The following is a 27,890-nucleotide window of genomic DNA, read 5'->3' on the forward strand; positions in this document are numbered from 1 at the left end:
CAGCAGAGGAGCACAGCCCTTCAGTCAGGGAGCACAGGCACCTGCACTGCTCAGTCTGTGGCTGAATGAATTAGGGAAGGGTGTAGACACTGAGGTGACATCTTCTGCCAGCACCACGTGTTTAGGGTAACCTGATTTCTAAAAGCTGCCAAAGGACCTGCCAAAACTGCTTATCAACGAGATGACAAATGAGATACAAGGTTGATTTACACAATGGAAATAAACTGTTTGGGGCACTGCCAAGCTCATGAGCTAGGTGCTGCTGCTCCAGAGAGTGGTACCCGTTGTCAGGACATAACAGCAAAATACGGACAACACCATAAATGTAACAACATAAATCTCTATACATGGACAGTGTGTATGCTCCTGCTCTCCCAGATCCCAAACCAGGGACAACCCAAGGTCTGGGAAAGCTTCAGTACCAGGAGGAATTAGTCAAGTGGGACACTGTTGCCTGGAAAAGAGATTGTGTACAGCCAGGGAAAATAATAGTCCTTAAAGGCATGGAGGAGGTGCTGAGGGAGTACATACATTCTTCACTGTCTATTGGTACAAGGAGTGGTCAGCACTTGCAACTTGAACTCCAACAATCCCAGAGCTTGTGGTAGGCTGAGGTATTATTTGGGAGAGGGAGCAGGCTTTACTGGGCATGTGCTAGGCATGTGCTAGTGGAGGAGCCCAGGCAGTGGGTTTGTCTTCCCTCCCAGATGGATCTGTGGTCCAGCTTGGCTCTGATGTGATCAAAATGGGCCATCCTTTAGCAGTGCCTCTCCTTCTTTGCAAAAATAACTGTACTCTGGAGGCCAGTGCAGGAGGAGTTTGGAGCAGGACCAGTGACTCCAGCAATCATCTGCCTGCCTTCAAAGGGAAGGAATTCCTGAGTTTCCCAGAGCTTGTGGTCCTCCTGGTTGCCCAGGGGCAAATAGAGTGACAACAGTGCTGAAAACCCAGAATCCACACCCTTCTCTCCAGTGATTTTACTCCACATGTCCTATGGGCATTCAAGAGGCTGCACAAACACCTCCTGGCTCCATCCCAGTCAAACTGGGTGTCCCCCCCACCCCATCCCAGCATCGTCCTCCCCAACACACTGTAGCTGAGACCTGCTGCAGGCACCTGGCAAGTGCCCCATTTTTCCATCCCTGTGAGGTAGGCAAGGCTTTAGGTTTTGGAGGTAATGAGCTCATGGTGACAAGCTGAAGCAAGATTTCTGGCTGCTGTAGCTAGCCCAAACACTCAATTAAAATGAATCCACTCTCAGTTCCAGTGCTGGGCAGCTCACAGCAGCATGGTTGGTCATGCCTGCAAAGGAGCTTGTGCCAGTTTTGCCCGGACAGTAATGCCTGGATCAAAGGAGCTTGTGAAAGAAATTAAATGCAGTGTAGGTAGGTTCTGTGTGCCTGCCTGTTATAAATACACACCAAAAATGTTAGCTTTTAGGCTTAAATTCCACCTTCTAAATGAGCTATTATTTCAGCACAGCCATGTAGTTAGACTACATTCTTGCTTTTGTATTTTCATGATTAAAGACAATCTGACATCTTAGATGCCTCTGATGCAGTCCAGAGCTCTTTTCTGTACCTAACCAGCCACAGTCCCCCGTACCTCAGCCCTAATGTGGAGCAGTGAGAGTCTTCAGCTATTGATCAGGAGTCCATAACCTTTTCTGAAATGTGGCCACTGTCCTCAGAGAGCAGCTTTGTCAGGATATCTGTGGTGCTGGAGGCGTGGAGACCATCCTTTGCAGTGTGGCCAGGAATAGCGCTCATGCACTTTCCAGGCCAGCACGTGTCTCTCAAATTAGGGTTCCTCCCTTCCAAGATTAGGTGTTAAGATTTGTAGAAATGCAGCAGACACCCCTGAGATGCTGCTTCTCAAAGTAGCAGGATGATCATGAAGTTTACTCGCTTGGGCCCAGGATGAGGCATTTCATGGGCGGACCCCTCTCTCTTTTCAGGGCAGGGAGCCCTGAGGAGACAGGCAGGGCTGAGAAACTGTTCCCTCCACCAGGCATCTGTCCATGGGCTGCAGCTCCTTGTGTGCTGTGCCCCATTGCCAATCTGGTGATGAGGATGATGATGATGATGAGGTTCATCACTGTGCATTGCTGAGCTCCTTCCTGAGCATCAGCTCGAATACGCTGCGAGAAGATGCCACTATGATCTGTAGAGAATCACCTGTTTTGGGGAAATCAATGACAAATTTCAGCCCTGAGGATCCCACCTTGCACATCACTTGAGCTCCAGCTTTCTCATCATTTTTTACCAGGAGCTAATTCCAACTGTGACACAGACCAGAGATGCAGCTGGCAGAATCAGACCCTGACATCAGGCCATGACATCCATACAGGGTGTGCAGGTTTCATCTGAACACAAGCCTGTGGCCCTGTGCTTCAAGGTCATTGGCAGGGCAAATAGTTACTCACCACATCTTTTGGAGTAGAAATGCAAGAAGGGTCAAGACAGGTGATAACAGGCCAGTTGCTGCAGAAAAACATCTTACAAACCAGTCCCTGCACACAAAGTCCTGCAGGAGACTGGTCTGCACCTGCCAACACTGACAGAAAGGTTAAGGTTGAGCAGGGCTCTGGGATCCCGTTGGGAAATGGTTTTCTCCAGGAAATTCTTGAGATGAGCTGCAGTGATCCACCCTGGGTCTCTCTGAGGGGCAGCCATGGACAGTGCTAGAAAAGCACCACTGAAAGAGAAGCTGAGCCAAAGGCACATGGGGAGGCTGCAGAAAAACTAAACCTGCCCTGTTTTGAGGGAGACAAAACAGCACTCAGGAAGGAGAAATATTCCCAGAGCCACTCCAAAGCAGGCAGGCTGTAAATGCATCTGTTCTTAATGTCATCAATAGCAAGGTGCCACAAAGAGGGGAAAGCCCCTTTCCCAAAATTTCCAGGGGTCAGGCACTGCAAAGAAGTACCTCTCCCCACTGGAGGGACTGCTGCTTCACTCCAGATACACAGTGCTGGAAGCAAGAGCAGGATCCAGCCCTGCAGCCCACTTAATATCAAAAAGAAACATCTGTTCCTTTGATTTTTAAAAAAAGGGGAAAAAAAAAAAAAAAGCCAACCAAAAAAACTCCCAAACCAACAAAAAAAGAAACAAGCCTCAGATAACAGCCTGAGTGGTTTCTTGAAGATTTGGATTTCTTTCCCCTTTTTACAAATGGTAATTTCAGACTGATGAAAGGAGAGTAACGTGACACATTGACTACACAAGCTGTCTGCACAGAGGGAAAACAGCTGATGCCCAGAAATGTGGGGTGCTGCTCCAAGCCTTCCCCACCTACTGATAGTACACTATTTCCCTGGGCCTCAGTTTCTCCCTGTGAAAAAGGATTTTCTTTTCTGAAAAAACAGGATCAGGCATGGAGGTGGTTTGGCAACTACTTTTTAATGTCCCTTTAGCTCTCAGAGGACATTTCACAAGGCAAAGCTTCCTTCTTGGCACTTTCTTAGCTTCAGGAAAAGCCTTTAGCCTCACCCCTTGGCAGGGAGATTTCTCCTTTATCCTGCCCTTCAAGTCAGGCAGATGATTTTAGCAGAGACTCTGATCCTTAGGAGTCAGAGTGCAGCCCACCAATTCACTTTGACCACCTTGCTGTGCAGGGACTGGCAAAGCCCTCCACCCCCTTGTCCCTGTCCTGCTCCCAAGAGACAGCCACCCTCTGCTACCAAAACTGAACATCAGAAATGCTGCAGCTTGTTTTCATGTCCTTGGGCTGGTTTGTTTTTCCATGGGATATTTTTATTCTTGCCCTTATCCCAGTCATACTGGGGATTTAAAGTTTCAGCCAAAGCAATAAGAAGTAAAGAGCAAAGAAAGTGAATTGAGATCCAGAGCATTTCAATAAATTAAAAGGGAAAAAAAAAAAATTAAAGGATAAAAAAAAATAAAAAATACATAGCCCGGCGCAGAGGAAGCAAAGCAATCAGAGCAAAAGCTGTCAGCTTTGCCAGTTCCCCTTTGTTCGCAGATCAAATTCACTGCCTCGCATCCAAAACTAACAACTCCTAAGTCTCCCTCATGCTCCCTGGGGAGGTGTTTTCTATATTGGAAACAAATCTATTTTGACACTCCTGATGCCGCTTTACCCAAATTGCCCTCTGTCAAGCTGCTTTTCTCGTTCCCCATTTGCACCACACCATGCTCCTGGTTCAAGCCCAGTGCCAGGCAGTGCTGGCAGCAATCTGGGCTTGCACAGACCTGGACAGAGGTTATTCCAAGGTTCCCTACCACCAGGTCCCTCTCCTACCCACCTCTGCCCTTGTGGAAAATTTGGCCCAAGCCAAAGCTCATTTGGCAACCGGGATTGTGCACAGGGAAGGGTCTTGGTGCTGAATTCCAGCCAGCAATGTCTGCTCAAATGTCCTTTCCCTGCACCACCCCAAGACTCAGGAAAACCTGACTCTTCCCTGGTGGGGTTTGGTCACCAGACAAGGGAAAGAAATTAAAAGGCTTTGCAAGCAAAAGGATGGAGTAAGTCCTGAAAATTCATGTTGGCTGCAAACACCCTCAAGGCAACTTCACAATTAAGTATCTGACTAATTCTTACAGGAGCCTTCCAGGTAGGAATTTCAGATGGTCTTGCCCTATCTGTGTATTCAAAAGGGATGATCTCCTGGCAGGAAAGTCTTAAAGCATCCCTGCCGCAGCAGTGACCTCCCTGTGTAGAGACAAGAAGTTTGCAGGGCATCACTAGGAACGGTCTGTAGGATTGTCCTTTGTATGCAGTTAAGGGATTTAGGAGATGTTCCTCATGTACTTGAGGTGTCAGTGGTACTGAATTATGCATGCTCTGGGGGCTCAGGTAGGATCATGCCTGGCTAAGCCACAAGAACGGAGCAAGATAAAGTTTGGCAGATTTTCCTGGCCTAGCTGAGGACACAACAGCAAGAACCCTTTGATGGAGGCTCCCATCACCACCAGACACTGACCAACCAGCCTGTCCAGCCAACTGATTTCCCCACACAACGTTTATCCAGCACTAAGCCACATAAATTAATTTGTTGGCTGTTTTTCACCCATAACACTCTGAGTTGCTGTGCAATTTTTGATACACACACCAACAAAGCTTTTCTCCTGCACACCACCCCCCCCACAGCTCCAGATGGTGGTCTTTTGCAGGTGCTGAACTCATCCCCCAGAGACTTTCAGAAGAATTAGGATTCTTCTGACTTGTTGCAGGCCCAGCCTTGCTAACCCACTGCCCAGCCTGGTCTTCACTGTGTCCCAAAGCTATGGGGTTTTGACCTGGCCCCACCCAGGCACAGCTTGCATCTGACCCGGTTTCACTAGCGTCCTGCAAGGGTGTGGACCACCCCCACCACCTCCTACGGCCTTTTGTAGAGATCTGCTCAGCGCCAGTAAGGCTGAGGCAGAGACTGTAATGAGGAGAAAATTAAATCATGAAACACTAATAATTATCAGCATCCTAATTAGCTGACAGTGATGGCAGCCAGCCACCAAGAGCTGGGGGAGGAGGGCCAGCATCCCTGCAACTTCTGTGCCTTAATGGCCATGGGGCTCATCTTCACCGTGCACAGATCCATCCCTCTCTGAGGGCAGGCATGGGGGCACACATGAAGACGACTTTCTCTCCTTTTCCTGGCTTTGAGACAGCATTTCACAGCTGCAATTGCTGGACTGGAGTTGTGGAGACCCATGATGCCTTGTCTGCTTGAGAGCTGTACTCTCCTGGTGAGTTGCTAACAGCTAAGGGATAAGGAGGAAGCAGAGAAGCCAGTTTAATATAATTTTCCTTGTTATTATCTCTCTGCTTTTCCCCAGCAATTTGCTCCAACTTGTGTAAAACTCCTTGCCAAACAAGCCCCTGCCCAAATAGACCTTCATGTCTGCAGGACTCTATTTATAACTGAGATCCCATTTAGCAGATAAGCCAAGGGAATTCAAGCAGGATTTAAGCTAAGCAGTTATCTGTGACCAGCGGCCACAGTGTGCATAGCGTCAGATTTACTGGGGATGTGAAAGGTGGAGGGACAGGAGAGCAAACAGCCTCTGGAGCAGCCAGCCAGAACCCTGAGGGATGCAATCACTGCTGGCACCGACACTGCTCACAGAGAGAGACCTCGTGAGCAGCCAAAGAACAGCGAGCAAACCCCTTTCCCTGGGATCTGGAGAGCCTCCTGCACACTCCAGGATCCTGCAGGTATCGGCACCACTTCTCCTCTCCTCCCCCAGCTTCACACCACCTTCCCAGGTATGTATTGCTGGCAATGGTTACACTTGCCTTCCCAGATAGATATTACAGCCTAAGATGATGCACTTAACAGGGTTGTGAAATCTGCCATAAAGTTTACTGCCCTACATCAATATAATGTCCTGCAAAGTTAATACGGAGGTACCTATTTTATAACAAGGACAAATAAAAACATATCCCATTAGCCCACGGCATTAGGAGCTGCATTTCTGATGGCCAGATGCTGCAATGAAATGGGTGGAGAATTTTAATATGAGTATTATGGAGCTATGCACATGTACATACATACATATATATATATATATATACCTATATAAAAATGAGAAACTATTGAATTTGCTCAGATATTCTGTAGTGTTTGGAGGGCTTCATTTCTACACTGCAAGAGAGATTGGCTGCAGATCCAAAGACATTTCTCTGCTATTACACCATGTCAATTTTTCATCATCTCAGAGGCCCTTGTCATAGAAAAAACGGATAAGTTTAAATCGATCCAAGATCAGAGTTAAACACCTGGACTTAAACGTAGCAGACAGTAAAAAGCAAAGAGGAACCACTTACTTCCCACGCAAAGCAGTGGCATTGGGGTCAGTCATTCAGGATGGAGAATCTGAGAACACCTCTGGCCTCTCTAGGGAAGTAGGTGGCTCCTAGAATTAAAAATTCCCTTGGTACCTATGGGTATTTTCATGCTGAAGAGCAGTAGATGGAGCACTGTGCCCCTTAGCTGCTCTGTACTGATGCCCATGGGGTGCAGCTGGGAGACTGAGCATCCCTGGGATGAAAAGGGGCTGCAAACCCAGCAGTGCCAAGCTGGACCCAGCCCATGAGGTCCCAGCCCTTCACCAACATCCAGACAGGCTCTAGCCCAGCACAACTTCAATCCGCTTGCCCTTAGTTCCCCTCTGCCCCTCCTCTGGACACCTTGGCCAAAGATTTTGGCAGGCACATTCCTGATTTCTCCACTTCCAGTCCCAGCGTGTTCCTCTGGTTCAGCTTGGCTGCAGCTCTTGGGGGAACTAGTGAGCTTTTCCAGGATCTGTCCCAGTGCCTTCCCCACAGGACAATAGCTGTCCCAACAGCCACCTGCACGGGACTGGGTGACAACACAGCACTGCTTCTCACCCCCAGAGAATGGACAAGAGCACCCCAGCTTCCCAGTCCAGCCATGTTTCTCTCTGCCCAGGTACGCCCACAGCATCATCCCTGTCCCAGGTTGATAATTTCTCTCCCTCCAGACACCATCCCTTCAAAACCGGAGTTGTTACAGATATTATATTGGTTTGGTCCTATTGTAAAGTGCTGAAAGATATGAAGTAAAAGGTATTAAATGCAGTCAAAGAGTGGAAAACTAGACTTGCAGGAGTGATAAGAGGTTTTGCTTGTTTTCCATCCATATGAAAGTCTGCACATGGCAGTCTGGAGAGCACAAAAAGGGGAACAAGACCAAACCCTCCCTGTGTCCAGCCTGGAAAACATGAAAAGAAAGTCTCATGATATGGTGATCCCCCACTGCAAACCCGAGAGATGGATAACATCAACCTGAAGCTGAATAAAACATTAAAATCCTCCGATAAGAAAAGGCTGTGAGGAACTACTTATACATCACCACCACCTGCTGGGTACCTCGGGAAGGATCCTCAGACCCTGCCACCCTGCCAGGCAAGGTCACCCCAAAAACCATTAGGGACCCCACAAAAGCAGCTGCCTACCTCTCTGACAGGTATTTCAATGCAAGTAGAGCAGTCTCACACTGGCAGTCTGAGAGCACTAGGGGTTTAAAAGCATGTGTGAAGCCAATCTCTTTTGTTAATGCACGAATCCCAAGCAAAATAACAGGCAGCTGGTGGAGGATGGGATTAATAAAGAGTTAAAGAAAGGTAAAATAATTAGGGTCCTGCTCGTGGGGCATATGGAGAATGGGGCTTGTCAGAGCAGCTTGCTCTAATTTTTCATGGAGATTACAAATTTTAGTGGAGAGAGATAATAGCGTTGCTGTAACGTACTTAGGCTCTTGTAAGCCATTTGATCTGCCCCTGCCTGACACTCTGATTAATAAACCAGAACGACAGCAAATCGACATGCCACACAAGATGTGCAGGAAAGCAGCAAATGAGGACAGTCAAAGGGGATTAAAAAGGGGAACAACCTCCAAGAGAGTGTCTCCTGAAGCATCCCCAACTCCCACCCCATCTCACATGGGATGCAGGAGAGAAGAGATAACCCTCCTGGAAGTGGAGAGGGTGTGGGCTGCACTGACCATGTGGGTCCCTGGTCAGGGGCAGCAGCTCTGCAGAGTATCTGGGTGCTGCCCCATGGGATGTCCAGCTCAGTCCTTGTCTGCTGGAGCTGAAAAGCTTTTTGCAGCCCTGGATGTAAGGCAGGATCCTGCCAGAGCAGGGGCACACTGTGTTTCTCCAGCCCCTTTGAATTCTACTGCCAGGACCTGGGGAACGTGCCCATGGGAGACTCTCCCAGGAGCAGAACTGTGGATCACACCCAGCAGATCTCCACCCCTACTGTGCCTTCACAAATCCAAATCCTCCTGCCTCAAAGGCCCTCAAGCATAACTAGAAGTGGTTGCTAATTAAAGGCTTACACTAAGGACCCACCAGTGGGCTGACCTCTTCCTTGGGAAGTTACACAGAGCATGATAAAAACATCAAAGATGCTAAAAGGTTGGTAAGGAGGAACTGGGGAGTGCTGTGCTGGAGTTTTGGCCTGTCCCATCTAACCTCCCCTTCACTGCTGCCTTGCAGCACTGGATTCTCCTCACCAGCAGCCCCAGAGAGCCTACACACCAGGGCTGCCCCCACCACTTTGGTCATTATCCCCAGGTTCTGGCACAAAATTTGCCACACCACTCCAAGCATCCTCCCCAGACCACTGGAGAAATCCCAAAACCAAGCCCTGTCCCTCTGCAGCTCACATGGCCCCTCTGCTCCTGCCCTTTCTTTTGAGAAGGGACAGGCACTGTGGGCAGAAATGCTTTTTCATCCAGAAAATGCCAGTTCATCAAAACACTTCCTAAGAAAAGGTCACTTCAAACAAATTTTTCTTTCCAAAAACCTTCTGGGAAAAAAAAAAAAAAAAGACATGCAACATTTTAGCTATCCAGTTTCAACAGCTTTAAATGAAAAATAAGTCTTTTCTCCCTCACCCCACCCAGGTGCCAAATGATTTCATTTGGAAATGCAAGATCGTTATCTTCTTTTAAAAAAAAATCAAATAAAAAGGGTGAAATCAAAAGAAAACCTCTGGAAAAAGTTAAAATTAAACACTTCACTGAGTCCAATGCAACAAGTGGGAGTTGGGCTGAATTCTGCCAGGTTCCCTGGTGTGGCTTTCATCCCAGTTTGGGGTGGGACAGGATTCCCAAGCCTTAGCAGGAATCCCAGTACAGTGGAGCTGGCTCCCATGACCCATGCTAGCACAGGCTTTGCAGGACACGGTGACACAGCCAAACATCTTACAACCCATGAGCTTGCCAGGAGCAGGGACCCCACACCTCGTGACATGTCAGAGCAGCAGAGCTTCAGGGGCAAAAAGTGTCAGTGGGGCTGAGGGTGCCCAAGGGTGTCTGTGGCATGCAGCACAGCCCCAACTCTAGAATGGGAAGCAGGGGCTGGTGTTTCCCTTACAGCCTCCCCACACGTGCCTGCAGTCCCCCGACAGCATCCCCAGCCCTCAGCTGTTACAGTTTAGGCTGCATGGAGAGCGGGAATGCCAGCAATCAGGCATTCAGAAGGGAATCCAGGCCCGGTTCAATATTGAAAGAAGAAGGGCTTTGAAAGGAGTACGCTCATTTCCCTGTTTTGTCCTTTGCCAAGAAAACCAGGGGGATGGAGGAAGGGGCGAAGGGGTGGGGGGAACAGTGGAAAAAATGTCTTGGCTTGGCCCTCTCTGCCTTTTATCTCATGGGCAGCCTGCCGAGACAGGGTCTTCCCCCTGCTGAGCCCTCTGGCAGATCAAATGAAAGGAGAGAAGAGTTATAACCCCCCTGACTGCGGCCCCCTCCCTTCAAGGAAAAGGAGAGGAGGAAAAAGCAAATGGCCCTGTGATGCCAACAGTTCACACCCCAGCTGGATGGGAAACATCATGAAAAGTCAGCTCCTCAGCATCCATGGGGGGGCCAGGAGATGTTCTACCCCACCAGCAAAGGGAAGTCCACAAAGATCCAGATGGGGCTGGAGAGTGGGCTGTGTCTCCATGGAGGGGACAGCACTGCTCCATGGCCTGGACCTAAGGGGGAAGGCCACCAGTGGTCCTGGCAAGCATCTCCCACGAGGTTCCCACTGTGCCTGTTCCTCCATAGTGCCCGACCTTTCAGAGCCAGCTTCAAGCAAATAGCTTAATTAAATGCCTTTATTCCAAGGACTCCCTCTGTGTGTTTGTGTATTTGTGGATTAGCAGTTAATACAGTAAGAGGCTTTATTGTAACTAAATTGATTTCTTCATCTTTTTTTTTTTTTTCCCCCTTCTGTTTGGATGCTTTTGTGCCCTCTTCCCACTCCCCAGAGTGCTCTCCCTCATCACAAGGCTTCCCATGCTGATCCTCACCTTCACTGCCAGATGGCACTGATAAGGGTGTGGTGGTGAAGAGATCACAGCAAGAACCTATCCAGCAGGATCTGAGGGACTAACGACAAGGAAGGCATTCTTTTTTTAGGGTGGACATGTAAGTAAGGGAGCATTGGCTGTATTATTGCATAGGGCAGAAGAGACCCCTGCTGTTAATGGGGGTGTTCACCTTGACAGCATGGTGGGCAGGGTAGGGAAAAAAATCTGCAGCCATCCCCAATCCAAGGCCACTATATTTCCCAAGGTAGGGAGGCCACAGATCCCCAGTGGGAAACCTCAACTTCAGCCCCACCTGCAGACCCCTGAGGATTGCTTGGCAGGCTCTACAATCCCACCATCTTCCTCTTTCCAGTGCAATTCAACTTCCCTACAATATAATTTAAACATTAACTGCCTGTAGCATGTTGGCCCCATGTACGACTGCAACATACCCGTGTGGAATTTGAATCAATGAATTCCAGACTTTGATAGTCCACCACCCAGTATGTCCAGACGACTCCAAAAGCTCAGTGCTCACAGCTTCTTGCTGTGGTTAATTAGAAAATCAGTAAATGCAGTCATTACCCAGTCTGGGATGTGAACACCTTTCTGGGCTTCCCAGGATGGGTGCACACCTGGGCTCCACTCTCCTTCCTTTTTTTCCTTTGTCTCTTCCTCTTCCTTCCTTCTTTACAGCCTGTCTGCTCCTTCCTGCTTTCCCTCCTTCTCACTTTCCTCCTTCCCTCCTGTTCTCCCCTTTCCCTCTCTCCTTGCCCCATGTTCCCTGTCCTTGCACCGGCCAGCAGAGCTGCCCTCTTCCCTTCCCCTCCCTGGCACCAGGAGCCAAGGCCATAATTAAACTTGGCTGGGAGGAATGTGAATCAAAAGTCTGTTAAAAAAGAAAAGAAACGAGGGTACCTGTGGGATTACGTGAGCCAGAAAAATGCAAAGCCGGCTTCCAGCCGCCCATAAAATAGATGCCGTCTCCTTTCCCATTGGCAGGGTTTGGCTGAACACAAAAGGCTAAGAAGAGGATTTTTATGGGAGTTATTTATAGCCTGTATGAATAGTGGTGTGCCTGTCAGAGTGTTTCTGCCTCTCAGCACGAGCCCAGGGTGCCAGCCTCACTGGGTGATACCACAGTGTCTTTGGGATGGCACCTGCGAACAGGAGACCCAGGCAAACCTTCCTGCAGGGACAGAGGTGACAGCAAAAGAGGATGAGTCAGGACAAGAAGGGATGGGAAGGAGCAGCTGAGGGCAGATGCTGCTTGCCCCCAGCAGCTTCACCTTGGCCAATATCACATGCACCTACCTGGTGATAAACAATGGGCTGTTCTGGCCCACAAGCCACTACTCCAGGTGGATATCCCTGGGATATCCATTGTTCCCTCATCTCTAACCTCTTCACTCCTAGCCTGGCTGCTTTTCCTCTTGCCTGGTTTGATGGAGATATCTGAGAAGCCTTCCCCCCCATTTGCACCAGGAGCTGGCTCAAAGATTCATCTCTTTGTGAACGAGATCAGTTTAAAATCATCCCCAAACTCCATGAAAAGCTCAAAAGTTGGCAGTTCAAGAAGTACATTCATTAAATAAAGAGGGGAAGAAAAAGAACAGGCAGAGAGGAGGGGGAAGAAAAAAAAAGATTACCTTGCTGAATTAATCAGGCTTCACTGTAATGTTCAGCCTCAGATTTTATTTCCTGTAATAAGCCCATTAATACGGGTGTCTATAGCAGGGGGCTTTTAGCAGCAGGCACCATTAGTGTAACGAGGAAGGGCTAATAGAGTTTTATTGGAATTTTTACACCGACATCACAGCCTTTTAAAACAGCTGTCTCAATAGGCATTATTATTCTGATTAACATTTAGACAGCACAAATCATAGTGATGCCCTTGGTGTCCCACAGGTTTTATCATAATCATTCCAAGTCCCTGATGTGTCGGCTAGTCCTTTCCAGGGCGGAGGGAATTTTAGACCCCAGCAGAGACTGGGGGTCATTCCTTTTTTCCTGTGCCAATGGATCTGATACTTCTGAGGTGACCTGACGGGCTGTGATGGAGCAGGGTCCTGCTGTTACTGAAGCACATTGGAAGCAGCTGGAACCAGACAGATGCTTTTTGAGCATCTCTGATCCCAAGAGGAAATTGAAAGCAGGATGGGAAGGGTTAAAAAGCATGCTGGCATCTTGGGGACCCATCCTGGCTTCACTCTCACTCCGTTTCTTGCCTGTGTGAGAATTAAAAATTTGCTTTTAAAAATAAAAATAGATTATTTTTTTATTATTATTGTATGAATTAAATATTAAGCCTGCAGTTTGGGTGTGCTAAGCCAGGAGTTTGTTGCACAGCATTGTTTTGGGGCAGCAGCCAGTCTCAGGGCTGGGAAACCTTTTTTCTCATATCTTCAAGATGGGACAGCACCATCCAAGCCAGAGGAGCTGTAAGGGTGTCACACTGGGGGTGTCCCAGGGATCTTATAAAGCCCAGAGACATCTGCAGGGCTGTCACAGGGCCTCCCACTGCCTGGTCAGGCAGTGAGGCCTGGCCTCTGTGCGACTGATCCTGTTTGAGCCACGGGGAAACTGAGGCACAAAAAGGGGGCACTGCCTTTCCCACAGGGACAGCACAGGCAGCCCTGGAGTCCTGGCTCCCTGCCCATGCACAAAGCCGTGAGGGAGTGGAGGAGCTGCCCTGATATAGAGAAAAATGCGGGCAAAATAAGTGAGGGATTAAACACTAAAAGCAAACAGGCTGCAAATGCACTTTTGGCTTTTATTTGTCGAGTTTTGCTTCACGAGGGCAATTTATGAGGATATTTTGTTGTGGCTGAGCCTGTCACTGTGCGTGGAGAGCAGCAGCTGGTTCATCCCTGCTCCAGCCATATCCTGTGGGGCTCAAACCACCTTAGGTACACTGAAGCAGGTGGTTTGGCTTGGAGCTGGGCAAGGGAGCCCCAGGGGCACCAAGCAGGCTGGAGATCTACTAATTACTCATTTATTAGCATCTAATTAGTATCTCTCGGCTTCCTCCTCTCTCCCAAGGGCTCTGCTTCTGGCAGGAGTCACCTCATGCCCAGGCACATCCCAGGGGATGATTTTCCACCTCTGATCCATCCTGGCATTGCAATGTCTCGCTGCCCCTGGGGCTTTGTAGCAGACTTCTCAGCATCACACATGATAATTAGCAAATATGTACAGATTTCTTCTCTGGAACATCAGAATGAAGGGGGATCCCGCCCCACGGGGCAGGCAGATGTCTGTGAGCTTTCACAGCTGGCTCCAGCACCAGGGATGTGCCAGGGTGCCCAATCTCAGCCATGCCAGATCCTGGATGCTGCAAGGGCTCCAGCCTTCTCCCAGCATCTGCACAGCTGGTGGATAATCCCCCTTTTGCAGTCAAAGATTACCTTCCCTCTGGCTGCCCTTATCCCAGACCAGTCCCCTGCTCTCCCACCCACACCTGCTCCCCTTCACCCCCAGATAGTTTTGTTTGGGTTGAATCCAGCTGGAATCTGGATGCTCCTGTTGTTTCCCTTGCTCTAAACAGAGGCTGCTGACTCTGGGATGAGGTCCCAGGATGGGAAAGGCTCAAACCACATGCAATGACAGGTCTTCACTGCCAAGAGCTGAAGCCCCAAGGTACCTCCCCAACACCAGCCATACAGGAAATTTGGGGTGCCAGTGCATACTGACCACATGGATGTTGTAATGTGATGGTATTTAATTACCTGTATTATTAGATGATTAACCAACTAAATTCCACCCTTGGGGCTGCCAGCCTGAAGTACATGCAGAGCTTGCTAGGCAGCATCCAGACATCCAATTGTGTCCACCTAGGACCAGCAGTCATCCTACTACTCATGGTCCCCAAGGAACCTGAAAAGGCCTTGCAGGAAGGACTCAGTGACCATCAGCAGAGGAAAACACACTAGCTGTCTGAAACATGGGCAAGACACCTCCAAAATTGTTTCCTGCTGGTCTGAAGTCCTGTCAAGAAAGCTGCTAAACCCAGGGAAGATGCACAGTGTGGGTTCTCTTTGTCCCAGCTGCTCTTGCATGGCCAGCTAAGACATGATCTAAAAGGGGTCTGGGTTTTGATTTACATTGTCCTGGCACACAAATTCTTCCCACTGCATGGAGCCCACCTGCTTCAGGGCACCAGAGGGTTTAGCATCTCACAGGAAGCAGCCGACAAGGAGAAACTCAACAATAAGGGCAAATCCAATAGTAAAACTGGAATGAAATGACAGCCATTAACCTGGTATCAGGAAGGGCAGTAAAACTGCAGCAAGAACCAGCAGGCCACAACTCGTAACTTTTCTTTCAGATTAAAACACACTGGTCACAGATTAACTTCCTTTGCTCAATATTTTATTGTCTCACCTGCACTGGAAGGCAGAGGAGAAGGGGTGGGCAGGATGGAGGACTCAGGAGCTGCAGCTTCTCTGCAGTCCTGCCATGTCCTGGCAGATGCCAAAGACATGGACACTCAACTAAAGGTGATGAACATGCCTCCAGCAGCTGCCCTCAGACATGAAATGCTTGTGCCAAATGGTCTCTGTCCACCAGACTGGCATCCCAGGGCTCACTCATGGCCACAGAAGAAGTCAGTGTCAGAGCTGGGGGTGCTCTGGGTCTCCCAAACATGCAGGGCAGGCACAATGATGCACATAGTCACTGCTACAACCCAGGCAAGGACATTGGCTCATTTCAGTAAAGAAAAAGCTCCAGAAGATCTGGGGAAGTCACATCCCTTGGCAGATTGACCCATTTCTTTCAGTGGCATCAGAAAATGGGAGAGAAATGAAAATAAATTCCTGGCCACACCCTCTCAAGCATCTCTGGATCCCCCAGTGGGTGTATCCCTTGCTCCTTGAAGAGCACAGCTTGTGCCAGCCCTGTGCAGCAGCATTCTGTCCCTTTCCTAGTCCCTCACAGACCCATTAATTAATTAATTAATTAATGCACCACAGAAGGTACAAACACCTCTATGGGACCTCAGTGGATTTAAATTCGTTAATTCCATGCTTGAGTTCCTCTCACTCTCCCCACCACCTGCCCTGTTCATTCTCCCAGAGCGGCTCAAGGCAGCAATTGCAGAGGACATTTCTGCCCTCATGCTGGGAGATGAAGACTCAGGACAAGGATGACCCAGTCACAGAAATACTTCTCCAAGGATTTCCAACAGCTCAGTTCCCCTTTGATGCTCCCAGGTCAAGAACAACAGCTGGGTACCTCGCAGACCCTCCACTCCTTCATCCCTCACCAGCCAGACTTTTTTTATTCACCTTGCAGTAAAAGACTTTAGGCTTTACAGCACAACAACGGCTCCTATGGATTGCAATGCCTTTCCATTCCCAGCAGCTCATTTGCACCGCCCTGATGTCTCCCTGTGACATGGGAAAGACTCTTGCTCCCTTCCAGCCTTTCACACCCCCCATGCACAATCTAAAAGTATGAGGGCAATAGCAGGCTGGATCTGTTGTGAGGAAGTGGGGAGCTCAGCATAACCAGGGTCAAGCTCTCACACCTGTGTGAACCACCTCCTCTTCCTCCTCTAACTGCTGCTTTCACCCCATTTCAGATTTCAGGGGGGCATTTTAATTAAAAAAACAAAACAACAAACTAATTCTCAGGCCATCTCTGAGTTTTTTAAGCAGATAAACTTGAGCAGGTGGTACCTGCAGCAGAGGGCACCCTGGCACGGGCACCAGCCCTCCTCAGCACGCACTGCTTCCCCAGCCTCCATCCTAAATCACAGCACAACAAACAGGCTGTTCATTAGGCGCTGTTTAATTAAGCAATATGGATCCTGCCTCGATATTTACAATCCCACTTGCCCTGATTTATTGGAGAGAGTCCCGTTTTTAAAGACGGCGACTGTAAAGTTTAATACCGCTTGACTTAACTGCGAGTTTCATTTACGGCAGCGGGCCGAGGCGCGGCAGCCCGGGCTGGGAGCCGCCGGGCCATTAAATCAGAGCTAACTGCGCGTGCAGGGAGATGACTAGCTTCGTTACAACCGCTTCAGCCGCTAATTACCCCGAGCCGGATTGCCACACTTAAAGTCAATTTGTTGCCGCTTTCCCAGGACCCTGGAGAATAAGCAGGGAAGTTGGAGCGCAGGCACTTGTTCGCAATGGAAAGGGCTGGCGATCGGGATGGTGGCAGAGACCAAAAGGACTCTGCTTGTCCCCAGGAGGGGAGAAATCAGTTTTGCAAGAGGTCAGATTCCCAGCTGGGCAGCCCCGATGCCCTGGTGAGAGATGCTGTGTACAATGACGGCTCCAGGCTCAAGGGTCAGCCACCATCTCCTCCCCACAGCCCCGGAGCACCTGGGGAGCGCTGAAGGCAGGTGAGGGCACCTTGTGGGCTCTGGGATGAGGAAATCAGGCAGAAAGATAGGACCAGCATGTAGGAGGGCATCCAGCATCACAGGTCAGGAGGTCCTTCCATCTGTCCCAGTCCATGGATACAGATGGGGGAATGACACATGGATGGAGCACAGGGAACATGGCTGTTGTCTTGGAGGTTGGAGGTAGGAGAAATACCTTGAAAGGTATTTCTAGCCCCCAGCAGCACACTCACAGACCTGACACAGAGGATGTCTCATTACAGAATTGTGAAAATGGCTCATTAGTGACAAATAACAGCTAACTCTGAGGAAGTGAGGGTGCACAGTGCTTTGTATCCCCCCACATCAGCTGTGGTGGCAGCACTGTCCATCAGCTACCCCTGCAGAGTCACAGGGCTTTCCTGGAAGGAAAGGGAGGACAGCACAGACACATGTGAATAGAACATCCCTCAGCTCGGCCCAGGGTCCAGGCTGGCACCATCCCACGCCATGGGTGGGCACAGTGAAGGTGGGAGCAGCACCACGAAGAGAGCTGGCAGCCCCCAGGTGAGTGATGAACCAGCCCCTGGCTACATCCCAGCAGCCCCTGTACCTGCAGCAGGCAACATGAGGGCTGCTGCCCAGCAATCCCAGCCAGAGAAGATGAACAGCTCCAGGGCTGAGCAGCCAGCAGCCTCTGTGCAGCAAGTCTGACAGGGCTCTGCCCTCTCCCAGGAGCTGGCTAAGCCTTGGGATAAGGAATGCAAGTTGGGAGCCTCCATTCCTCCTCTGTTTCTCACTCCTCCACAAGCCTGCAGCACTCAGAGACAGACTCAGAGCTCCCCCCAGGGAGAAAGAGGAGGCAGCGCAGAGGCAGGGACAGCAGCAACAGGTATTGGGCTGCCAGTTCAGTTCAGTAACCCTGAGCCCCATGTTACCTCCCACCAGCAGCTGGGGGTCTTCACCAGAGACCCCATACCTCCCACCTAGGGCTGAGCACCACAAGAGCACAGGTAGAGGCACTTTGCTTCCAGGTTTTATTGTCCAGGGGGGTTGTGCCCCTCCACGGGGCAGAAGAACTCCCAGTCCCACCAGTGAGACTGGACTGATAAGGAGGGTAAGCCCTTTAGTGGTGGTAGGAGCATGCCATGGGGGCAGAAGACAGTGCCTGGGATGGTGAAAGAGACAAGGAACACCACCTACGCAAGGATGTCACAGGGTTAGGCCCTGAGTCCCCAGACAGGCAAAACCAGTCCCAAAAACCAGCCAAGCCATGACAAGGTTCAATCTGGGAGTTCAGAGGGGTCACAGCTGACATGAATTCCCAGGCCCTGGTTCTCACCACTCCCAGCTGACTCGTGGCTATACTGAGCACACCAAATGATACAATCTTAAACCTCCACTGTTAGCACAGCACTGTCAACCCCACCCCTAAACCTTGTCCCTAAATGCCATATTTACACATTTTTTTGAATACTTCCAGGGACAGTGATTCCACCACTTCCATGGGCAGCCTGTTCCAATGTCTGACCAACCCTTCGGTGAAGAAATATTTTCCAACATTCAATCTAACCTCCACTAGCACAACTTCAGGCTGTACCCTCTTGTCCTATCATTAATTATCTGGGAGAAAAGACCAAGCCCCACTTGGCTATGACCTCCTTTCAGGTAGTGGTAGAAAGCAATGAGAAGCCCCCCCACACTCACATCCGAGGCCTGGATGCTGTGCTGCTCCCCATCACACCTCCTCGGTCCTCTTCTTGTAGTGTACCTCAGGGAGGCTCCTCAGGCGCTCAGCTGCCTGCAGGGCACAGCACAAGGGACAGCCAGAGGCTGGTCCTAGGGACAGGCCTGGCACACAGCCCTCTGGCTCCCCCAATCCCCCTGAGCTGCACTCACCTGCTCTGGGGTGAGGTCCCTCTGTGCCTGCGCCAGCATCTCATATCCCACCATGAACTTGCGGACGGTGGCGGAGCGCAGCAGCGGGGGATAGTAGTGAGCATGGAGCTGCCAGTGCCTGCACTCCTCCTCCAGGTAGGGGCCTGTGGGGGCTCCTGCAGAGGGTAGAGGCACTGCATGAGCCGCAGCAGGGGGATGGGGATGTGGATGAGAGGATTGTGGAGCCACCACCACTCACCGTGCCAGCCCATGGAGTAGGGGAAGGAGACTTCAAAGAGGTTGTCGTACTTGATGAGCAGCCTCTGCATGATGGAGGCCAGGCCTGCAGAAAAGTGACAGGGATTCACACCCTGAGCTGGCCAGCAGCTTGCCAGACCTGGGCTCCTGTGCCGCCCCTGGCAGGGGGTGGGGTTACTGAGCCCATGCGGTGGGGTTACTCACAGCAGGTCTCCCTAGGTGGACACCAGTGACGAGCAGGAGGGATGCACTTGGTAATTCCCACCCCTCCCCACACACACAGGGAGTCTGAGCAGTGCAGCAGGAGAAGCCCCCCACTAAAGCAGGGAGCACCATGTGCTTCATCATCCCAAAAGGACAGGAGTCTCACCAGCAGTGCTGGCTGTGCCCAAACAACTAGTTCTTATCCTACCAAAACAGAGTTGTCATTCTCCTCCTCAGCTAAGCTTGGCAGCCCCCACTCCAAGGACAGAAGCCCTCCAGCACCAGACAGCTGCCTCCTAACAAAGGCCAAGCCCAAAGGACATGGGATGGGGTACAATAAAGCTCAGAACTACTCACTGTCCTTCTCACTGTCACTGAGGTCCTGGAGGCGACAGACGTGGCGGCGGGGCAGCAGCAGGGTCTGGTAGGGCCAGGTAGCCCAGTATGGCACCACAACCAGCCAGTCTGCATTCTCCACCACCAGCCGCTCCTGCAGGGCACAGAATCACAGAACCAGCTAGGTTGGAAAAGACTTCTGAGATCATACAGTCCAACCTATGACCTACCACCTTATCAACTAAACCACAGCCCTGAGTGCCACACTCAGTCTTTTTGACTCCACCACTCCCTGGGCAGTCCATTCCACTGTCCAATCACTCTTTCAGTGAAGATTTTTTTTCCTAATGTCTAACCTAAACTACCCTTGGCACAGCTTAAGACTGTGTTGTCTTGTCCTGCCACTGGCTGCTTGTCAGAAGAGACTGACCCCCTGCTGACTAAAATGTCCTTTCAGGGAGCTGTAGAGAGTGATAAGGTCTCCCCTAAGCCTCCTTTTTTCCAAGTCAAACACCCCCAGCTCTTCTTCATAGAGCTTGTGTTCCAGATCTTTCACCAGCCTTGCTGCTTCTGTCCTGAGGAATCTGAGTATCTCAATATCCTTCTTAAACTGACCCAGAACTGGACCCATTATTTAAGGTGGAGCCTCCCCAGTGCTAAGTACAGGGGAAGAATGACTTCCCTGGTCCTGCTGGCCACACCACTCCTGATACAGGCCAAGATACCACTGGCCTTCTTGGCCACCTGGGCACACTGCTGGCTCATGTTCAGTTAGCTGTCAACCAGCGCCCCCACATCCCTTTCTGCCTGGCCGCTGTCCAGCGACTGTCTCCAGCCTGTAGCACTGCAGTGGGGTGTTACATGCAGCACCTGATGGGGACATACACAGTCCCAACGCCCCAGGGCACCCCTAGTGCCCAGCTCCTGGGGGTTGGAGAGCCCACCCCGGCACACAAACAGCTCCCAGGGAGAGAATACAGACAACATCCATGCTGTCACCTTTCGGCGAGCCTCCTGCTCAGCGTACTCCAGCAGCATGGGCACACCGTGCTGGCTCAGGTGCTGGCGCTGGGTCCGGTCCTCCAGGCGCGCCTCGTTCGGGAGGAAGCTGCTGGCCCACACCTGGGAGGGACATTGGGGCACAGGACTGAGGTGCCTGTACTCCTCACTTGCAGGGGTATTCCTAGTCACGCTTCCCATCTGAAGGTCCCTGCTGCCACCAGGTGGAAGGTCTGGCATGTGGCAGCCACAAGGGACAGTCCCCAGAGGGAAGGTGACGGGACAGGCACAGGGGTACCCTCATTGTCAAAAAGTTTTGGGACCAGGGCAGGGCGATTGCCATTCACACCTGCCTTCGGGGTTTGTTGTAGGGTTACCGAAGGGACTTGTAGTTTAGCCAGGTCACAGGTGGCTCACCTGGCAGTGGGGGTGCGGGTTGGAGCAGCCCATCATCGCTCCCTTGTTCTCAAAGATCTAGGAGAAGAGGAAGAGGTGCAGCGAGCAGGTTCCAGCCACAGGGCCCCCACTGCAGGCTGTTGTGGTGTCCTCAGCACAGCAGGGAAGAAACCCACATGGAAAGGTTCAGCAGGGCACCAAGGCTCAAAGGGCATGAAGCAGGAGACCCACACACAACTAGGAAGCTCCCAGCCCCAAGTACTGCTACAGTACCCAGTGCCACCCTCCCACCTTCACCCACAAAAAAGCAGCTCCCACCAGCCCCACACCTGCACCCAGGGGTAGGAAGCACCCAGTTCAGTCGCCAGCTCTGTCCATGCATCGACGACAGCCCGGATCTCTGGCAGGGACATGAGAGGCAGCGTCAGGTCTGACCAGGGGTGGAAACACATCACCTTGCTGTAGAGGAAACATGCATAGCTGCGATTGCAGGTGTCTGCAGAGACCCTCTCAGCTTTGCTGGGTGCAGTGGGACAAGGGACAAAGCCAAAACTTCCAGAATGACCCCAGAAGTGAGCAGGTGTGTACAGAATAGGCACTGCATGAGGGGTGCAGGCCCAGTCCAGCACCATTCCACAGGTTCTTGACAAATTGTGTCCCAAACCCGCTGGAGCCATGTAGGTACTTACCACACACCCCGGGCTGGGGCAGCTCGAAACAAGGGGTGATCACTGTCATCTGGGGAAGGACAGAGAGTGGGCAGGAAGAAGGTGCTGAGGCAGAACCTAAGCCTCCCCAGGGGACCCTGCAGCAGCCCCAGGACCCAAGTCAGGGGGTACCCAGCAGCCTACTCCACTCCCCAGAGTTACCAGGTTCTGGAGCATCAGGCTGGAGTGCAGGGAAGTCATTTGGAAAGACGAAAGTACCCTCGTACTTTGGGTTCACCTGCCGGGTCGAGAGATGGTATGAAGGCAGGAGGGGGTGGCAGGGGGAGCCCGAGTCCCTGTGTCCCTGGTGGTACCTCGCCGTTGGCCCGGGTGGCCCCGGGACAGAGGGGGTTCTTGGGGTCCCAGCGGGGCACATCCTCAGGGGGTGGCTTCTCAAGCTGACCCTGCCAAGGGCGCTTCACCCGGTGGGCCGACACCAGCACCCAGTCGTCCCGCAGCGGGTTGTAGCGAACGTGCTGGTGCTCTGCGGGCCGGGAGAGCAGCGGGCGTCAGGCGCAGGCCGCGCCGCCAAGGGGGGCACGCAGCCCCCCCGCCGCGCCCCCTCAAGGGGCAAGGTCTGCGCGCCCTCCCTCAGCTTCACCCCTTCCTCCCTGCCCCAGTCCGGCAGCCCCGCTGCTCTGGGCAGGGAAGGTCCCCGCAGCTCGCGCTTCCCGGGGTCGTGCTGAGCTCCGCGGGGGTCTGAAGGGAAGGACGGAGGAAGGCAGCCCCATCCGTACCGCTGGCGCGGAAGCGGCCGCCCCCCTCCGCCAGCGATGGCTCCATGCCGCCCCACTCCCGGAAACCCGGCGGGATCGGCCCCTTCCAGCCTCCCGCCCCGCCCCGGCGCGCCGGCGCAGCCGCCCGGGCCCTGCGTGGCGTGGCCGCGGCGGGGGCGGTCCCGGCCCGGGTCCCGCTCCCGGTGCCGGGGGCGGCGGAGCGCGGGATGGGCGCGGCGTGGGGGCGGCGGGCGCTGCGGGTCGGGCTGGCGCTGGGCGCGCTGGCGCTGGTGCTGCAGGGGCTGCGCGGGTGGCTGGCGGCCAAGCGCTACGAGTTCACCTCCGCCGAGATCGCACAGCTCGCCCGGCACCACGCGGGTACGCGCCGCCCGTGGGGACGCGGAGGGGCGGCGGGGAGCGGGGCCGAGGAGGGATGGGGGTGGGGATGGGGATGGGCAAGGGGTTGGGGATGAAGAGAGGAGCATGGGACGGGACGGGGACCGGCGGCCTGGGCTGGAGTGGGGAGCCGTAGCGGGGACGAAGGAGCGAGGAGGGTCCGGTACAGGGAGGCCGGGATCGTGGGGGGATCATGGGGGCCGGCGTCAGGGAGGGGCAGGGAGCTGGGCCTGGGCAGCAAGAATGGGACAGGGAGGAGATCGGCACCGGGGAACAGCAACAGGGAGTGCGGGGGAAGCGGGGTGGAAGATGGGACTCCGGAGCAAAGGAGGGACGGCGACCAGGGCAGCGGCATCATCCAACCTGGTTGGAGCTGGAGCCCCAGGTGGGTCAGGCCTGGGGCTTCAGAAGAGGGCTGTCCCCTTAGGGCACAGGGAGTTTGGTCGGGGGTGCATGTCACCAGCACAGGGGCACTGTCACCTTGCTTAGGTCTCCCATATTGCCCAGCACCTGGGATGGGCAGTAGGACTGGAGCACTGGGTCCTGCTTATCCTCCATCACCATCCAGGGAGGTGGTGGATCTGGGTCAACAGGAGCTGGAGGGCTGGAGAGAGGAGATATCTTCCCTAGGCAGACCTCTCCAAGGATGTGCCGAGACCCTGTGGCTGTCCCTGTGCGGGGGATTCGGGGGTGGCGGGGGGTGTGGTCGGCTGAGCTTTTTCTGTGCCAGGGACTTAAAGTGCCCCTGGGTGCTGCAGGGCTGGACCATGAGCTGGCTTTCTCCAAGATCATTGTGGAGCTACGGAAGAAGCACCCAGGCCACATCCTGCCAGACGAGGACCTGCAGTGGGTGTTTGTGAATGCAGGCGGGTGGATGGGCTCCATGTGCCTGCTCCATGCCTCGCTCACCGAGTACGTGCTGCTCTTTGGAACAGCTGTCGACACTGGGGGACACTCAGGTAAGCAGGGGGATTGGGCTGCTGGGCAGGGGAGTTCTCTCAGCTATTTCTACTCCACTCATTCAGTCCATGTTGTACCCAGCACAGGAGCCCACTGCTTCACTACTTGTATGGGGTGAATGATGCTGGCCAAACATTCCCTGCAAGGGGGACTAGTCCCCATGGTGTCCTGCAGCATCTGCAGGTCCCTGTGTGTGACATGCTGTGTGGCCAGGACTCTCTGCATCCAGCTGGCAGGCAATGGCAGACTTCTCATCTCCCAATGCTTCAGGAGGGAGAAAATGCCAAAGAAGTTGGAAATGACAGGGCTTAAGGACACCCAGCAGCCCTGGCTGGTGGTATATGGCTCTTTGCACAGACAGTGGGGGTACCAGAGCTGTTGGCACTTCTTGGTGTATTGAGACACCAGGGCTGCCGTCCTGACTACGCTGCTCACGATTCAGACCTGGACTCCTGTGCTGTCCCTGGCAGGCAGACACTGAGCCCGTGTTGTCTGTCCTCCCACAGGTCGCTACTGGGCAGATATTTCTGACACTGTCATCTCGGGGACATTCCGGCAATGGAAGGAGGGGACCACCAGAAGTGAGATCTACTATCCAGGTAAATGCAGCAGTATGGTGACCTGTGGGCTGCATCCATGTCTTTGGGGCACAGCCACTTGCTGTTGTAGAGGCCCTTCCTTTGAGCTGACGGAAGCCAAGAGCTCAAGATAGAGCAGTTTGGGTTCCCAGTGGCACATCCCAGCATCTCAGTGGGTGGCAGTAAGAGAAGAGGGAGCAAGGCTGGGTTGGGCTTGGAAGGCCTTGATCCTGTGTCTCCCGTTTGGGCGTTATGTGGGGCAGCCGCTGGGAGCTGTGGGGCAGCTGCTGGGAGCCGTGCTGGTTGTGTGTTTTGGCAGGGGACACCATCGTGCACCAGGCAGGAGAGGCCACGTCAGTGCAGTGGAGTGCAGGCACCTGGATGGTGGAGTATGGCCGGGGCTTCATCCCCTCCACACTCGCCTTTGCCCTGGCTGACACCCTCTTCAGCACTCAGGACTTCGTCACCCTCTTCTACACCCTGCGTGTCTACGCAAAGGGCCTGCTCCTGGAAGCAAATGCCTTCTTCAGCACCTTTGGGTGCTGAGCCCGTCTCACCAGGGCACCCTGCTGAACCCAGTTGGCTTCTTTCCTCCCAGCAGTTTTCCTCCCCAAGCCCAGGTTCTAGCAGAGGCAGCAGGAGATCCCCTGTGCCTTCCCCAGATTGTTCTGTCCTTTCCCCACAGGCCAACAGGGTGCCAGGACTGAGGGACCTCGGCAGTCACAGCAACACAGAACATCAGTTCTCTTTACTACCTGCCTGTCCCTCCTTTCTATCAGAGTCACGTCCTGCTTTTCCATCCCTCAGGGCTGGAGTGGTCTTGCAGTGTACAAACATCCCTGTGTGCCCTCAGCATGCAGCGGGAGAGAAGGTGGAGCTGATTGTCCCTGGGCCCAAAAGATTTACTCAGCTCCTGAGACATCAGGGGAATTATGCTGCCCTTGGGGCAGGGTGCACAGGGTAGACCAGACCAGAGCACCCATTGCAGAGGTTGGCCGCTAAGTCCCCCATGTCTCTGGCAGCCTGCCGGGACTGCGGGCAGCGCAAAGTGCTGTGTCCAGCTGGCAGCATCTCCTGTGGCTCCATCCCTGCTGATGTGGGTTGGCAGCACACATTGTCACCCTGGCACGGGGCAGGATCAGCACTGAGATGCCCTGGCAGTGAGGGGATGCTCAGCTTCTGTGCTGGAGGGCCCCCTGCTCCCCTGTGTGTCATCTGCCCTTGGGGATGGCTGGGGCTGGAAGAGGGCCACTTCCCCAAAGTCCTCTCCCGGCAGTGCCCCCCAAGGGGGAAACCCACCGTCTGTCGCCTTAATGGAGACCCCGTTCTGCGTGGCCTCTTGGCTATGCACATACCTAGTGTCCTCGAGTGCCCAAATGTCTGTACTAGCTCAGGATGGGATCTCATCCCTCAAAATGCTTCCCCCAGCTGTGAGACCCCCTGGGGACTGCCACTCTGCTCGGCTCCCGGCATGGGATCCCGGCTGCCAGGAGAGTGCTGTAATCCTCCAACCAAACCCAGCTGTGCACCCTGCTTGCACCCCTGTGGTCAGACCCGTGTGAGCTCACTGCTTGGTGGAGGGCTTTCACCTCCATTCTGCTGCCAAACACACGAGTGTGTCCCTGGCCACCCTGGCCTGTAGCATGTTGATCCTCTTGCTCCCCAGACTGTCCCTGTTCTGCTGACCAGCAGCCCTGCACACGGGCTAGTTCTCAATTTGCTACCTGAAAAGAGATACCAGTAATAAAGTTGTTCATCCCACATACTTGGGTCTCTGGAAGAGTCTCTGGAGTGTGCTGAGCCCTGCCATGGTGAAGGCCAGCTCCAGCCTCAGCAGCAGTCCTGCTGACATCTGGGTGTCCCCAGGGAAGGTGGTATCATCCCCCTCAAAGTCCTGGCAGCTGGGGTACCGAGCTGGACAGGATCGGCTCAGTCTGAGCTGCCGGGGATTGGCAGAAGATGGTGCTGTTACTCCTCTCACCACTGCAGTCACTGATGACCAAAGCCTGGGCTGGTGCCAGGTCCCTGCTTCCATGGGCAGTCTTGGAGCTCAGGGGGCTCCATCCTTTTGAGGGACAGTGGCAGTGCTGAGTCTGCGGCCCCCCAAGGATGGTTGGACCCACGTATAGCAGGTGGTTTTGAGAGGTTTGCACTCACATGCAGGTGCGCACACATGCTGTCAGACACATCACGTGTGTGTGTGTGTGTGTGTGTGTGTTCACAGGTCGTGTGTGCATTTAGATAGAATAGTTTTCAGGTGGGTGTGGGTATGACAGGTGGGGCTGGCGCATTTTTGTAAATGGGTAGAACAATCGGGTATCTGTCCATACAGAGCAACTGCAGGTGTGTGAATGCTGGGGCACGTGTGCGCAGGACATGTGCATGGGTATAATCAGAAGAGTTCTGTTCCTCTGTGTGTGTGTGTGTGCCCATGCAGGTGACACAAGTGTGTCACACCTGTGCGTGTGCACAGCCTGCAGTGCACGTGGCAGCAGGTGTGCACTGCTGTGTGCTCACGGGCAGGCAGGCCATGTCTGTGTGCGTGTGTGTGTGTGTGTGTGTGTGTGTCTGTGTGCGCACATACGTGTGTTCCTGTGGGCTACCAGGCCTCCCTGGCCCCACACCAAGTCTGTTCCCTGGGGTTTGGCAGAGCCCTGTTGGGGAACATGAGCAATCCCATCTGAGCTGGCCTGCACGGCAAGGCGCTAACTCAGCAGCTCGTATCAATACCGCTCCACTTACAGCGAAGGCCGCGTAATGAAAATCCGATGGGCACGCTGGTGGGAGTAAATAAGTATGCCATTAAAATAAGAAAATCAAAGCTCTGGACAGGTCTTTTCTCTTGCCCATTGATTTCTTTTATTACGGAAATATTGCTGCTAAATAACATTAGTGTGAACAATCTCAGCAGTGTTTTCTGTAGCACCCATGTCAATAACTCCATCCTGGGCGGGGGATCCCCCCCAGTCTGGCTGCAGGGCCAGCAAAAGGTGCCCTGTCCATGCAAAAGGCTGTTCTGGGGGTTCCTTCCTCAGCATTCCCAGCTCAGCTGGCATGAAGAAAGAAACCACGACACACAGAGAAACCATTCAGCATGAGGTGGCTCAGGAAAATGCCAGCAGAGTGGAGCTGGGCTTAGACCCAGGAGCCCTGGCAACTCTGCTGCACCAGGAGGGGTTGTCCCCATCCCAGCAGGAGCACTGAGTGCCAGGCATTCATTAAAGGGTCACAGAAAGCATCCCTTTGGTGGCTGCAACCTCCTAATCAGGTAAGTGTCTCCAATGACCAGCAGAGAAGAGATGAGTTCTGAACACAGCAAGTTCTGCAGGCTGTTGGTGCC

General features: G+C 53.0%; 2 protein-coding genes across 10 annotated transcripts in view; one reads left to right on the forward strand and one right to left on the reverse strand.

Annotated features, from left to right (window-relative positions):
- GALT (galactose-1-phosphate uridylyltransferase) overlaps nt 1-22,735 on the reverse strand; it is a 48,634-nt gene extending 25,899 nt beyond the window's left edge. For 2 of the 9 annotated variants that reach the window (XR_015280087.1, XM_086867017.1), the window contains exons 1-11: nt 22,638-22,735; nt 22,215-22,384; nt 22,063-22,138; nt 21,883-21,931; nt 21,523-21,652; nt 21,215-21,271; nt 20,798-20,920; nt 19,820-19,952; nt 19,260-19,343; nt 19,022-19,176; nt 18,830-18,923 (exon numbers count right to left, since the gene is read on the reverse strand). Coding sequence is in view for 7 of the 9 variants with exons in the window: in XM_086867017.1 (XP_086723143.1) it covers nt 18,861-18,923; nt 19,022-19,176; nt 19,260-19,343; nt 19,820-19,952; nt 20,798-20,920; nt 21,215-21,271; nt 21,523-21,652; nt 21,883-21,931; nt 22,063-22,138; nt 22,215-22,384; nt 22,638-22,683 (1,086 nt within the window). In the remaining 2 variants the exon portion in view is untranslated. Of the gene's footprint in view, nt 1-320; nt 2,178-6,789; nt 6,879-12,446; nt 13,017-15,142; nt 17,381-18,145; nt 18,322-18,829; nt 18,924-19,021; nt 19,177-19,259; nt 19,344-19,819; nt 19,953-20,797; nt 20,921-21,214; nt 21,272-21,522; nt 21,653-21,882; nt 21,932-22,062; nt 22,139-22,214; nt 22,385-22,637 lie in introns of those variants that run through there. The other 7 variants (XR_015280086.1, XM_086867016.1, XM_086867015.1 and 4 more) reach the window with 7 other exon arrangements.
- On the forward strand, nt 22,667-26,315 carry SIGMAR1 (sigma non-opioid intracellular receptor 1). The gene is made up of 4 exons (XM_086867022.1): nt 22,667-22,994; nt 23,771-23,971; nt 24,479-24,571; nt 24,870-26,315. The coding sequence occupies exons 1-4, from the start codon at nt 22,682-22,684 to the stop codon at nt 25,094-25,096; spliced, it is 834 nt and encodes a 277-aa protein (XP_086723148.1). The 5' UTR covers nt 22,667-22,681; the 3' UTR covers nt 25,097-26,315.
- Nucleotides 26,316-27,890: the final 1,575 nt, after the last annotated feature.

This window comes from Cyanistes caeruleus, chromosome Z (genome assembly GCF_971803275.1).
Source record: "Cyanistes caeruleus chromosome Z, bCyaCae1.hap1.1, whole genome shotgun sequence".
In the NCBI taxonomy this organism is placed as follows: Eukaryota; Metazoa; Chordata; class Aves; order Passeriformes; family Paridae; genus Cyanistes; species Cyanistes caeruleus.